This window comes from Arctopsyche grandis, chromosome 1 (assembly GCF_051622035.1).
Source record: "Arctopsyche grandis isolate Sample6627 chromosome 1, ASM5162203v2, whole genome shotgun sequence".
Lineage (NCBI taxonomy): Eukaryota > Metazoa > Arthropoda > Insecta > Trichoptera > Hydropsychidae > Arctopsyche > Arctopsyche grandis.
This window is the reverse complement of record NC_135355.1, coordinates 27,090,757-27,106,450: the sequence shown is the minus strand read 5'-3', so window position 1 is coordinate 27,106,450 and position 15,694 is coordinate 27,090,757. Positions and strand designations below refer to the sequence as shown.

The following is a 15,694-nucleotide window of genomic DNA, read 5'->3' as shown; positions in this document are numbered from 1 at the left end:
GCTCAAATATTGCTCAAAGCTGCCCAAATCTCGTATAAAAAAGCATTTTTCGAGCAATACTTGGGCAGTTTTATGTACGGAAATTTTCCTGCGCGACGAATTTTCGTGCGACAGGAAACCACGCGAGCGATTTTCGTAGCGGCGGTTACCATGGTAGCGATCCACATTTGGGATGTAACCCGTTTACCACATGGATATGCATACACGTGCGAGCTCCCAAACATATGCACTCTGCACGTGTAACTGCACCCGACTTCGGTTTAGGGAGCCCTCACTGTAAAACAGTATTGAGCCAAAGGACGTGACGTTCCTTACCACTCAGTGTGTTTTCACCTTAAGAAAGAGTTAAAATTGCCTTCTATGTAGCTTCCAAATTCTGAACAGTTTCAGGTTTCTGTCATTATGTCATTATCACCATTTGAGTAGTCGGCAATACACCTCTAGAGGGGGGAGAGGACACCACCCCCCTATTTTGAGTTCGTGTTTGTGTGTGTCGTGTGTATGGCAGCCGGTCGCAACCGTAACGTATCGCTTATTGGTTTCGTTCCCCTCCCCATCACATATTGCGCGGCGCGGCGCGGCTCGGCTCCGTATCGGAAACAATATTTTTCCTCTTGGCAATATTTCCTTAATGAGAATCGTGCCTGCACCGCAAAAATGCGCGTATCGTTAACCGGGGCCCCGTTATCTCCTCAACAACAGCTCTGCCATCCGCCATCCGTAATTCGGGCTGTCTCTCTGGAGCTCGTCGCGGACGTCTTTACGTCGATGTCTACGCCGCTAAATTAGCCACGGAGAACGTGAGCCGACATAATGTCGAAATTACACCTGAAGCAACACGTCCCGTCCGTGAGATACGCGTGTCGTGTAAACTAGAGCTCCTGGTGTAGTACACTATTGGCCTGGGTTCGATGATCGAGCGGCAAGGGTTGAAAATCGTTTTGAAATTGGAGCTATTTTTTTGAAAGAGCTAACCTGGCAGACAATTTTGCACATGTAAAAAACCGCTAGCACGACAAGATGCTTGACGGCAAAAAAATGGTTCACTATTGTTGCGTAGGGGTCGGTGGAGGATCCAAGTAAAAGGCCAGCAGTCGTATCACAGCATTTATTGATGATTAAGGAGATACACGCACTGGCAGTGTTAAGTCCAGAATGACATGATATCGCCTAAGTATCGCCTTATAAGGGATAGATCTCTCAGGACATCTTCGACGTCTAATTTGTTTACCTATTGTTATGGTCACGTACGGATATGTCTTCCCACGACATTCCCACGACATGGTACAGGTCAATTCTGCGAAAGGACCAATACCAGCCAACTCGGTCGCCATTGCTTAGCCTACATGCACTTAGCTTGTCGCTAATCCTTAAAACCACTTACACCGGTCACACGGTCTCTCAGGACGCTACCCGGCCTAATCCGATCGCAATTACTCGGCGGCTCTTTTTAGTGTACGTAACACTATTGTCAATTTCTATTGATCTCTAATTAACCGATCAGTAAAAAATTCACATTTTGATCATTAAAAAAGAACATTTGGTAGGTACAGATAATGGATTAATCAGTGAATATAATAAACTAGTGAATAGCCCGATGAAACATCATCGCATGGGTATAAAATTATTATATACTCGTATAAAACTAAAAAAAAAAATCCGGAACCGGAACCGTTATTTTCGTAGACTCTCATAGATAGTTTTCAATTCTTTATTTGTAATAATTTTCAATTCTTAAAAATACGCAGACTCCCATAGAGAGTTTTCAATTATTTATTTAAAGACCTATTTTTTTCTATTATTATTAGCTATCGCCCCGAGCGATACTGCAAATCGAAATCGATTCACTCGATCCATGACACCGACTTCTTCCGACAACTACCGAAGATATGACTCCGTTTTGATTGGTTGTCCATACGTTATGTACGATTATTGAATATTAACGTTATTTAGAGCAGCCTTTATATCCGTATCATGGTGTACTGGTCAGTGTATATCGATCTGGGCGCGATGGGGGTAGGTTCGAGTCGGCGTCCTGGAATTGATTTTATTTTTTCAAATATCGCTAAAATATAAATTAATTTCAATTTCAATAATTTCAATTAAAAATATATATTTAATTGTTTTATATGAAAAGAAAAAAAAATGGTTCAAAACTTCGCTAAATGAAATTATTAAAATTACGTATTTTTATATGGCGAGAAGGAATATTTCAATTAATGTTTAAAAAAAAAAGGCGAAATGAAAAATTGGATTTGGCACGATGTCCGAGACGATTAGCTCATTTAGACCCATATTCAGGCTATTTGGGGTGATCGGTTCGAGTCGCGACAAAGTCGTCTCGTCGAAAAATGAATTAATCGATTTTTATCGATTCGTTCATTATGTTCGGCGAGAGTTAGGACACACACACACACACACACACACACACACACACACACACACACACACACACACACACACACACACACACACACACACACACACACACACACACACACACACACACACACACACACACACACACACACACACACACACACACACACACACACACACACACACACACACACACACACACACACACACACACACACACACACACACACACACACACACACACACACACACACACACACACACACACACACACACACACACACACACACACACACACACACACACACACACACACACACACACACACACACACACACACACACACACACACACACACACACACACACACACACACACACACACACACACACACACACACACACACACACACACACACACACACACACACACACACACACACACACACACACACACACACACACACACACACACACACACACACACACACACACACACACACACACACACACACACACACACACACACACACACACACACACACACACACACACACACACACACACACACACACACACACACACACACACACACACACACACACACACACACACACACACACACACACACACACACACACACACACACACACACACACACACACACACACACACACACACACACACACACACACACACACACACACACACACACACACACACACACACACACACACACACACACACACACACACACACACACACACACACACACACACACACACACACACACACACACACACACACACACACACACACACACACACACACACACACACACACACACACACACACACACACACACACACACACACACACACACACACACACACACACACACACACACACACACACACACACACACACACACACACACACACACACACACACACACACACACACACACACACACACACACACACACACACACACACACACACACACACACACACACACACACACACACACACACACACACACACACACACACACACACACACACACACACACACACACACACACACACACACACACACACACACACACACACACACACACACACACACACACACACACACACACACACACACACACACACACACACACACACACACACACACACACACACACACACACACACACACACACACACACACACACACACACACACACACACACACACACACACACACACACACACACACACACACACACACACACACACACACACACACACACACACACACACACACACACACACACACACACACACACACACACACACACACACACACACACACACACACACACACACACACACACACACACACACACACACACACACACACACACACACACACACACACACACACACACACACACACACACACACACACACACACACACACACACACACACACACACACACACACACACACACACACACACACACACACACACACACACACACACACACACACACACACACACACACACACACACACACACACACACACACACACACACACACACACACACACACACACACACACACACACACACACACACACACACACACACACACACACACACACACACACACACACACACACACACACACACACACACACACACACACACACACACACACACACACACACACACACACACACACACACACACACACACACACACACACACACACACACACACACACACACACACACACACACACACACACACACACACACACACACACACACACACACACACACACACACACACACACACACACACACACACACACACACACACACACACACACACACACACACACACACACACACACACACACACACACACACACACACACACACACACACACACACACACACACACACACACACACACACACACACACACACACACACACACACACACACACACACACACACACACACACACACACACACACACACACACACACACACACACACACACACACACACACACACACACACACACACACACAGAGATTACCGTCGTTATATATATGATGATCTGTTGCTATGCGATCAATTACACTGAGCAAAAAAAATCACGTTTTTGAGTTACCAGAGCGGAGACTAACCAATCTTTACTAACTTTGACCCACGAAATTTGAATACGATAATTATTTTTATTGGTTGGTTATTGTTTACGAGATGTGAGCGTTTAAAAAAATGTGTGATTTTTTTAGTTTTTTGGCTTTTGCGGTCTTTAACTCAAAATCTAGTATTGCTGTGCTCAAAGTGAGTATTGGAATCAATAGTCAGATGTTTTTCATATTGATTGTGATATTTCATTGCTTTAAAATACATAATTAATTGTCTAGCGAATTTTAAAAGTCAAAAATATATATTTTTTTACGGATTTTTTCTCCGTGCTATTTTGCATTTATTTGGAATTTTTTTTTTGATTTGGCTTCCTGATTTTTGTTTTTTTCCTTGGACTAACTTTTTTTCGGATATGCGTACCCTTAAATAAATAAGTGTCGGCTGCTAAGATATTTTTTTTAAAAAATACCGACCCAAACAAACTAATCTTAAATGAATAGGGCCAACCTTAACTTAACCTAATCTATCCTGACCCTTAAATAAATAAGTGTTGTCTGCCTTTAAGATCTAAGATGGGCGACGCGCTATCATCCAACTGTCAAAAATTATAATTTATTTAATTAATTTATTAATTAATTTACTGATCGAAAAATGAATATTTACTGATCATATATATTATTTAACTGATCACTTATTTAATAAATTACTGATCAATAATATTAATTTTTAACTGATCATTTAATTAATTTTACCCACCAAATAATTAGTTCCCATTTCTATTGTTAACCATTAGTTTGCTCTCCTGCTTTCTCAGACAATGGAGAGGTCTATTGTTATTTTATGGTGGAAACCTGACCGCTGCTCTTTAATAATAAGACCGTATTAATAATGAACAGTGGCTGATAAAGTAAATGTTGGGGCCCAAGGCGCATTTAAAATATGTGGCGCCCACCCATATTAAGTAAAAAAAAATGATACGTACCATCATTTTTTTACCAAGCATTTCAGTATATGGTTTTTTATTAGGATTTTACAAAACTATATATTTTTTAATTATTTACTATATGTAGTTGAAACACTAACTGTATAAATACAGAAAGCTGCATATATACAGAAATTGCAATGAGACGTATAGCCACTCGAGGACCGTCGTACAACGAATATGTTGAATTAGTTTTTCAATTTGAACAATTTGGTTTCACCCCAAAAATGATGTCACCCGGTGCAAACCGCACTCCCTGCACGAACCTAGCGACGCTACTGGGCCCATATACATAGTCCCAAAAATCACCGTCTTGAGTGTTTTCGGCGATATTTTATCCTTGTATTCAGTGATCGATAACGGTGAATCCCATGTTTGAAGAAATATAAGAGACACATATGCACTCTGCGTTGTTTTGGGGAACTGCGAATTCAGTTTGGGGAACACCCACTGTCACAGCGTATAGCCAAGGACGGGATGTTCCGTACAATTCAGTATGTTTTCGCACTTATTCTGCTTTCCCGAGATTCTGGACATATCGAATTAAAATAAGTGATAGCTATTTTTGAATCAAGTCAAACAGAAATAGTGTTTTTAGAACTGTAAACCACTTTCAAATATAACGGCTCATATGATAACTAAGGATAGACGGTCGGCTTATATTTTGAAAAAAATTGGGTTCATCATTGTCAATTTCTATTGTGAACTTTTTTTTTACTCTCTAGCCCTTTGAGTGCAGACGTCTTTTCTGTTGAAAACCCACCACGCTGAAAATTCCGCCAACATTTCTAACTAGAACTATTTAGAAATCCAATAGAGAGCAGGTATAAAAATTTTAGCTAATCCAAACAAACCCTAGGTAACTACCGTTGAGGATTTCTAGTTGTGTAAAGGTGTGTATAGACTCTCTAATACATCTTGCAGCAATATAAAATAAACAAAAGAAGTCTATTAATGAATATATTTTTCCAAAACTAGTTCCATCTTCTTCATTGTTGTTAAAATGTAATGCTCGCAATCTTAAATACTCAGTAGTTACGGATTTCCATGGTTATAAATTCAGAAATTCCTGTGTAAACCAGTCTTTATAAACATTGACACGGATTGCACGACCCAAGTTTAATGATTTTTTTTTAATACTACCTGGAAAGCAGTGGCGTAGCTACCGCGCCCGTAGACCCCGCAATACTGGGGGGGCACGCCTTTTTGACTGATTTTTTAATTTGTTCCGTAATTTTTTTGAAATAACTTCTCTTATTTTTCAACCTATTTGTACTACATACATATATGTGTATGTATGTACATACATTATTATACATATTTTGAATTCATCCTCAGTGTGTAATTGATCTATGCCAATAGGGCTAGAAGACTGCCGTCTTTTTCCATCTTTTGAACGTCAGTGCCACTTCAACCTATTTGCTGAGAATTATCTTATTCTTGTATATATACATTTTTTGTTCAATGTGAAAACAATAAAACAAAATTATATGATTAAAACCAATAAAATTTATAAATTTTTCGCTGTCACCATTAACAGGTGGGAAGTTTTTAAGGAAAATTCACCATAAGTTAATTTAAACAGATTGTGCACTGCTAGTTGGTCGTCCAGATTAAACTATTTATGCACTTTTATATATGTAGGTACATATACCGATACGTAAAAAAGGTATAAATTATTAATTTGGAAAGTTATTTTGCTGAAGTAAATAATATGAATATATGGGGGGGGGGGCGTCTTAAAATATATTGCGGGGGGGGCACCAGGAATTCACGCTACGCCACTGTTGGAAAGGATTAGCGGGTAGTATTCTAATTTATTTTTCACATACTCAAAATACAACGCCTATCGGCGTATTTCAGGCTCATGGACTTGTTGGCAAAACGCCGATCGGCGTTGGTCAGCATTCAAAGGGCTAGCTTTATAGGACAATAGTAATCAACCCTCTTTCCTGGGAAATAGAACCCGAGCGCCAAAGTCTGATGACAACTGTCGAAAAGACTTCGGCAACAAAGTTGCACAAAGTCCGTTGCACACTTCCAATGCGGCACACTGCGCATTTTTCGCACGTCCCAGGAACGGACTCGCGTTCATACGTTATTTCATCGCCGTGTCCAGGAATAGTTGAACGAGAGGTACCCAATTTTATTTATGCGGAGAGTGCGATCTGCGCGGCACAGCGGGGCGCAAGTTGCCACATTAATTCAGCGCATAATAAACATATCCGCGAAAGACGTGAGGAATCGCCGCCACATCTGCTCCAGCTCGCCACTTGTCGATTCTTCGTCGTTTTGAGCCTGAGCGTAATTAATGCAGCGGCTCGACATTAACATATCGACGTGGCGTTGCGTACCGGCCCCAGAGCGCGATACCCGCGGCGAAAGGGTTTGCCTTCGGCCAAAATAAAAAAAAAAAGAAGCTGGACATTCATCACGACGTGCTTAATAAACTTTTGCGGTGTGCTTTTCGATTTCACGAAAAGCGCGATGCGATGATGACGTCGCGCAGTGATGGAGTACGAATCGGAATTAAAATGCGTCTGTAATTGGGCTATCTGTGCGTACGTTCGCTTTTCACACAGATAGAGATGGAATCCAGCTGTAAATATCTGCAATGTGCACAGGATACTATCCGAGTTGACGGAGGTGCACGTGTACGTGTAGTGTGGCAAACATCCCAAATGTGAATCGCTACCAGGATAACCGCCGCTACGAAAATAGCTCGCGTGGATCTCCTATCGCACAGGAAAAATAGGAGATCCGCGCGAGATATTTTCGTAGCGGCGTTTATCCTGGTAGCGATTCACATTTGGGATGTAATCACCGAACCATGTAGTGTTTCTGATATTTCGACATTTTTCGTTTGTCGAGAAAATATAATTCATGTATTCGATTGTATTAAGCTTTATGTTATAGAAGATCTTTAAGAGACAAATCTTTTGTTAGCATTAGATAAAGTTTGTTCGACAAAACCAGAGCCAGCTTTTGGATTTATGCGCCTGTGTTTAAGGCGCCTTTGGCGACTAAAAAAAATTACAAATAAACAATACATACACAAAGAAAAATAGAGAACTAACAAAATTTTGTTAATTTAAAAAATTATAGAAATTAAAAAAAAAGTTGAAAATTACAAAAGTTTTACCTTTGGTAAAATGGAATGGACGATCATTATTCTCAAATAAGGCGAAAATATATTAATTTTTCATTTTTAATAATCGAAACATTTTTGAAAATATTTTAGGCGCCTTTTCTTTTACGGCGCCTGTGTGCCAATCGCTTCGCACACGCCACAAACACAACAGACTGATTTAAAATTATTTCTGCTGCTTCTATAGAACCGTTAAACATTTTAAAATACATCTATATTCCTGTTGGCCGAGTACACAAGGATTTATAAAGTGACACAATTTTATCGTTTATTTCATTTTTATTACAAGTTTATTAGTTTAACTGACTGGATGTACATACGTAGCGCAATATTTGTGAGTTGATTTTAGGGTGTCAACCAGTCAACCAGTTTTCTCGTGACCGATTTTAGGGTGTGGCCAGTTTTCTCGTGACCAGTTTTAAGGTGTGACCAGTTTTAGTGTGACGGGTGATCACGTGTGACCGATCTAGAGCGACCGGTTGTCCTGTGACTGGTTCACATATGACTAGTAGTATGTTTACCGATTCTACATTTACAACACCAAGTTTCTCATATAAAGTTTATATTACAATCTTTCACATTCATTCTTCACACATTAATAAGATTAAATAATTTATTTCATAATGAAACTCCAAACTCATTTGACTATTGATCTTTTCTGAATATCTTAATAAAAATTTTCGCGCTCTTTCCACAACTAGCTAACTAACTAACTGTCGAATCTCCTCCGCTCAAATTTTCGACAGTTCAATTTCAATAGTGCCATTAACATTTTAGCAGTTTCAACAAATTCTTCATTATACTTATCATTGATATTTAGATCAATTAACACCTTTTTGTGACTATTTGATAGTTCTGATGGGAAAAATAAGTAAAAAAGTCTCAAGAAGCAACACTGTGCAAATATGGTACTAATGTCTCACCGGTATTCACTACTGTCAACAGTCGGAAAATATCATGTAAAGATGGAAAAAAAAACAATATAAGTCATCAACTCTTAAATTATTTCCAAAAGCTTAAATATTATACATATGCAGGGCCGAGGGGGAGAGCCAGGGTAAATTTCCAGGGCCCAGACTACTTGAAGGGCCCGTTTCGGAAATCGAACCTGCTATCTCACTTTCTTATTCAATGATTTTAAAAAATAATAACCAACATATAGATATTTTTCTAATAGTTCTGATAGACTTTTTGCATATTAAAAATATATCTATAAGACCTTTTTTTTAGTTTTTCATAGGGCCCAGTACAAATTTTTCCGAGGCCCTGTACATTTGCACATACGTACAGCATCAGATTAACAAATAAAAAAATAGGCCCAAGTCAGCAGTTAAATTGAAAAAAATAACGTACAAATGATCACAGAGTATTTATTCTATATACCGTGCACTGGTCAATTGAGTTAAATGATATTTAAGTGTAGCTATTCATGACAAAAAATCTTATTGAGGGATTGATTTTATATTTGGGTAAGTAGAAAATAAAAGGTCAGTTCTTACACTCATTTTTGAGAAACTTACCTAGCTGAGCATTTCTGATAGATGTATTCTGTACTAAATTGATTGAATACATTAGAAAATGCTTTGGGTGCGAATCTAGAACAATATTTCTGTGTTTTGTAGATATTTCATATCTCTTATGGACAACTTGAATAAGCTGCAGTTTCGATTTTGTCAAAATTTGCAAAAAAATTATGGTGAAAGTTTCAGAATTCACATTGGAATAAAACTTTTATAATGTAATTGTTTTCAATTCGGGTTTTTAATTAAATAAAAGTACACCAGTTGGTAAACAACTTTATAAATTCGTAGTTCTGGCTGGAAAATAAGCGAAGAAACGTATTTAGTCGGAACTATTTTGTTCATTACAAAGCTTTTTATTTTATCCTATTGTTTCTTTATTAAGTTCAATGTCTTTTTCACCTGGATTTGGACTTGATTAATTCTGCATCTCTAATTATATAAAATACATTAATAATGACCCAATTAATGCAAGGCTAAAAATTAAAATCGCCTATGAAGAAAATAAATTTTAATTTGTTCTAAATAAGTATTAAAAATGCTTCATATATAAAAAAAAACTTATTTTACTTTTTGTGCAACTATAAACAGAAATCTGGAGATTTTAGAACTATAATGTATAATATTGTGCTTATTCATTTTCCTTGCATTATTTGAAATAATATCTCTATTTTTAGGAAAATTTAAGAAAGCATGTACTGTCTAGAAACGTCCACAAAGACAAATCCCTCTATGAATGTGAAGTCTGTTTGGCACCAGCATTCAAAACAAACTTTGCAAAAGAATTCAAAATTCACCTCATGGCGGCACATCCAACAATATACCATGATCAAAAATCTGCCACTACATATGTCGCCGATTACCTGAAGGAAGACAGATCGGAAGAGCCCTTGAGGTTAATATTTTATTAAGAATTAAGCATGATTTATCAATACTAATTAGATGTAGTTTTTGGGTAAAAAATATGATTTTTTTCAGTGTTCTTGATGAAGAGATCATTTCACAAACACCCGACATGAAATTTGATGAAAATGTTGAAGAACCGAAAACATTTCTTCAAACAGAAGATAGTATTTTAGATGAATTTCCAACAGGATGTTATAGTGTTACAGAAACAGGAATACTTGTTCCATATTTAGAAGACTGAGATTCTATTACAATCTAATACTAATAATGCTACTTTTCAAATAAAAACGTTATTCTTCAAAACAGTGAATTTTATTCTATTCAAATGAAATGTCCCAAATAAAATCGTTTTTTGCAATATTTGGCAATAACAAAATAGTTGTTAGAGGAATTATTCTGATTTGTCTGTACAAATTTACTAGTAAATTGTATTTTGTTTATAAAACAGCATAAATGAAACACTCAGAATAATGAAACTCAAAATTAAGTTGGAGATTTATTATTTTTTTAGTTTCATTATAAAATTATATTTAAAACTTATATTAGCTGAAGGATCCAAAATTTAATAATTGCTGAAACAAAAAGAAAACAATCAATTATACATAAAATTCATCAAAACATTCAGTATGACTGATATATACAAAATTCAATCTGATATATACCTGGCAATGATACCATCCTTCTTAGCTAATCTTGCGATGCAATCATCTGATTCACCCATACGACGAATAGCTCCGCAGATTGTGTATACTTTGGAGGTATCGGTCATACGGCCGTTTGATGGATCAACTTCGGCGATGTTGATCTGAATGGATGCATGATCCTTAGCATGGATGAGCCTGTTGCTGGTGGAGCTGAAATACGAATTCATATCATGTTAATAAAAATAATAATAAACTCAACCATATTAACATAACCACAAGAAACAAAATGGCAGCTAGACAGAAATCATAAAATTTTCTGCTTAGTTAAAACACAAATAGATTTGAACCTGTGAACCAGTACAAGGTTCAGTTCCCAAATATATGTACACGAACTTGGCTTTGTGTAGACGTTCGTACAGCATATTTGACGTCGTCAGCATATACTGACTTTCAGTGCACAAGTGTATGACACATAACCTCAAAATATGATATGATAGGTGACAGCTGCAGTCGGATACATATGAGCGCTTTGAATGCATGTAAAGCAATTGAACAAACGTTCTTACACAAGTATTGAATTGGTATTAGTTTGTTTTGATGACAGTGAATACAGTGAGTGAGAGACAAAGAGAGTGAAATGGTATTTGGTAGCGTCAGCCACGTGGGGAGACGAGACGTGTGGTATCGCGTGTCAGGGATTCCCCACGCATTCGCTCACCACTTGCGGGGGCAGTACAGGTCCACGAATTCTCCAGCGTCGTTTTCCATTGCGGCTTCGGGGTCGAGAAAGGCGCCGAGGGTTAAGAAGGAAGCTCCGGAAAGCTACGGTGACACCGACAAATGGCGGTCGCGAAGGAAAGAGCGAGCTCTGGTGTACCACTCAACACAACGCTCTGTTGGCCATAAACTCTCATCGAAAAATATGTCGTAATCGTAATTTCACCTATATCATTTCTAAATAACTAATTTTAATTGCCAATTTTCCAGTTTTTATGAAAAACTATGGTTTATTTGTTTCAATTCATACATTTTTCCGCTTTTCAAAAATATTTTTTTTACTTTGCTTCTGTAGATTCTTTAATTATATATGAAATATTATTATTTGGTTAAACAAATCCTATAATCATATATTTAACCACAAATAGGGTAACGGAACGTCGTATCGGTACCTACTACCTCCCTAAAGGTCTGTTCATACCTATCCAGCACGATCCGTATCCTGCAGGTGTCATGCAAGTGCGGACAGTATTCTTTAGTACATTCCATGCGGACGCGCATGAATGCATAAATGCGCATGCGCGAATGGAGTATGAATACGTCCATATAATGTACCAAAGAATACTATCCGCACTTGCAGGACACCTGCAGGATACGGGTCGTGCTGGATAGGTATGAACAGACCTTAAAACGTATTGTATTTATGTAATACCCAATTTTTACGTTATTTCTACTCCGTACACAAAAGAAGCATGTGTGGAAACAGTGAGGTTGCTTGTGTAAGAGCAGGATGCAATATTTCATCGTGACGGTGATAGTAATCTATAATTGGGCTCAGATGTTATTTTGTTATATTTATTCTTTATCTTTATGAATTTATACATCTGTTGCCTGTCGATTTTTTTTAATAGCAGACAATATTATTTACGCCAACCATCGATTTTAAAAACGTCTATGGGTTGCCATCCTGTATGTACAAGGGTAATTGGATTATTAGTCACATTGCGATCGCCCAAAATACAATTTTTGCCATGAAAATCACGACAGGATCGACAGGATCAAAGTTGGAGATAAGTTCGTCTACTCCACCGCCGATAAAGCGGAAGCCCTAGCCGACAGTCTCCAGGACCAATTCTCTCTCTCAAACTTCAACCTGCAAAGTGACTTTTGCCAAATGGTTGAATGCTCCGTCAACAGCTACCTCGAAAACCCAGCCCCACTACCCATTGTCGCCACTTCGCCGCTTGAAGTCCTAAACATCATCAAAACTATCGCCGCCAAAAAGGCCCCTGGCCCTGACGGAATTTCCAACAAAGCTCTAAAAGAACTCCCTCAAAAAGCCATCGCTGCACTCACGGCAATACTAAATGCCACCAACAGAATCTGCTATTTTCCGAGTCAATGGAAACTCGCCAATGTCATTCTCATCAGAAAACCCTACTCGAATCCCTCCCTCGCAACAAGCTACCGACCCATCAGCTTGCTATCCTCACTGAGTAAGATCCTGGAACGGATCTTAATCTCAAATCTCAACAGCGAAATCGCAAAAATTGACCTTCTTCCCAAAACACAATTTGGCTTCAGACCCCAACACTCTGCCGTTCACCAGATTCACAAAGTTGTTGAAACCGTTATAGACGGTTTCGACCACAACATGTCTACTGGAGCAATCTTCCTAGACATTTCCAAAGCCTTCGATAAAGTCTGGCACTCTGGCCTCCTTTACAAAATGATTGCCGCCAACATCACCCCCCACTCAATACGTTCTATCGCATCCTTCCTAAGAGAAAGGAGATTTCAGGTCAAACTCAAGGACCGCATATCAACTCAGCGAGGCATCTCCGCTGGGGTACCCCAAGGCTCCATCCTCGGCCCCACGCTATTCAACCTTTACACACACGACATACCCACTCCTACACATAGGTACACAAACATCGCACAGTACGCCGACGACACGGCCATCTTAGCGAGCTCCGTCGGCCCCAAGGGAGTCTCGCTCGCCCTCCAGAAGTACTCGGACCAACTGGTAGCGTGGTACGATAAATGGCTGATGAAAATCAACCGGGATAAAAGTCAGGCAATATTCTTCTCCAGACGTAAAAAACGGTGCAAACCAGCCAAGCCAGTCATTATAAACGACAAACCAGTCAACTGGACCACGTCTACCCGCTACCTGGGGGTAATAATCGACCGCAAATTAACCTGGAGACCCCACATCACTAACGCGGTGCGTAAAGCTAGGGCAGTTGCGTCAAAGCTTTACCCACTATGCAAACCAAACAGCAAGCTCTCGCTTAAAAACAAGTGCTTGCTGTATAAATCCATCATCCGCCCACAAATCACGTACGCGAGCCCCGTGTGGGCTCACACTACCATCTCCAACAGATCCATATTCAGACTACAGACAATTCAAAACAAATTCTTGCGTGCCACGGGCAACTACGACTGGTACACAAGAAACACTATAATTCACAATGACCTAAGCATTGACTACCTCGACAAACACGTACACAAACTTGCCGTGAACTACTTCAAGTCTCTCGGCAAAATAGACAATCCCCTGATCAATTCCCTCAGTGTGACCAAACTCACGTCCAATCAAAGACCCATCGACATTCTGAAGATGGGTATAGGCTAAAATAGCACCCAATTTAATTAACCAGACTCAACCACCTCCAAACGGTCCATACCCGTTAACCACCCACTAACACACTAACCCCGACAGTATCCCACAGATGATGCACTGATTTTGCTTAGTGTTCCAGATCGACAAACACCCCACAAGCGAGCAGCCGCCAGCCCGCACCACAAACATCACCGAGAGTCCGATCCCATACAACACGTTCGATGGATAGGTTAAGGAGTGGCACTCCCTATAAACTATCGTTAAAACGCAGCCACAAAGACAAACGCCAGAGTGATCATCTGGAGTTCAACCAGCTCAATTCTCCGAAGCTCAACCTCTTCATACATACAATAACCATTGTAACGATTGAACAAAAATTAACGATCCTCTTACAAACACAAACGGTGTTTTCTTAGACCGGTACACGGTCAACACATCTGTCCCGCGTACTAAAGTACAAAAGGCAACTCTGACGTGCAGTGTCGCGCCACTCGTAGTGCATTCTATCTCATACAATTTAATACAAACTATGTTTGGCCGCGCTGCGTCGCTGCAGTACAATTCCGCCTGGTGTGGTTTAAGCATAATCTTGAAGAGATTTTTATTTTCAAAATAAA

The 15,694-nt window shown here is 39.6% G+C and overlaps 2 protein-coding genes across 2 annotated transcripts in view; one reads left to right on the top strand and one right to left on the bottom strand.

Annotated features, from left to right (window-relative positions):
* LOC143917439 (uncharacterized) overlaps positions 1-11,390 on the top strand; it is a 111,957-nt gene extending 100,567 nt beyond the window's left edge. Inside the window, exons 8-9 of the mRNA XM_077438994.1 lie at positions 10,862-11,079; positions 11,163-11,390. Coding sequence (XP_077295120.1) covers positions 10,862-11,079; positions 11,163-11,331 — 387 coding nt within the window. The 3' untranslated portion in view covers positions 11,332-11,390. The remainder of the gene's footprint in view (positions 1-10,861; positions 11,080-11,162) is intronic.
* On the bottom strand, positions 11,073-12,638 carry RpS21 (ribosomal protein S21). Its single transcript, XM_077427534.1, has 3 exons — positions 12,453-12,638; positions 11,753-11,944; positions 11,073-11,662 (listed from the first exon to the last, which is right to left on the bottom strand). Exons 1-3 carry the CDS (start codon positions 12,500-12,502, stop codon positions 11,653-11,655), a joined length of 252 nt encoding a protein of 83 aa, XP_077283660.1. The 5' UTR covers positions 12,503-12,638; the 3' UTR covers positions 11,073-11,652.
* Between the last annotated feature and the right edge of the window lie 3,056 nt (positions 12,639-15,694).

Excerpts from the sequence above, each read along its gene's own strand:
- RpS21 (XM_077427534.1), bottom strand. The coding sequence starts at position 12,502 with ATGGAAAACGACGCTGGAGAATTCGTGGACCTGTACTGCCCCCGCAAG. Across the intron at positions 11,945-12,452 it reads CTGTACTGCCCCCGCAAGTG|CTCCACCAGCAACAGGCTCA; the intron begins GTGAGCGAATGC and ends TTCGTATTTCAG.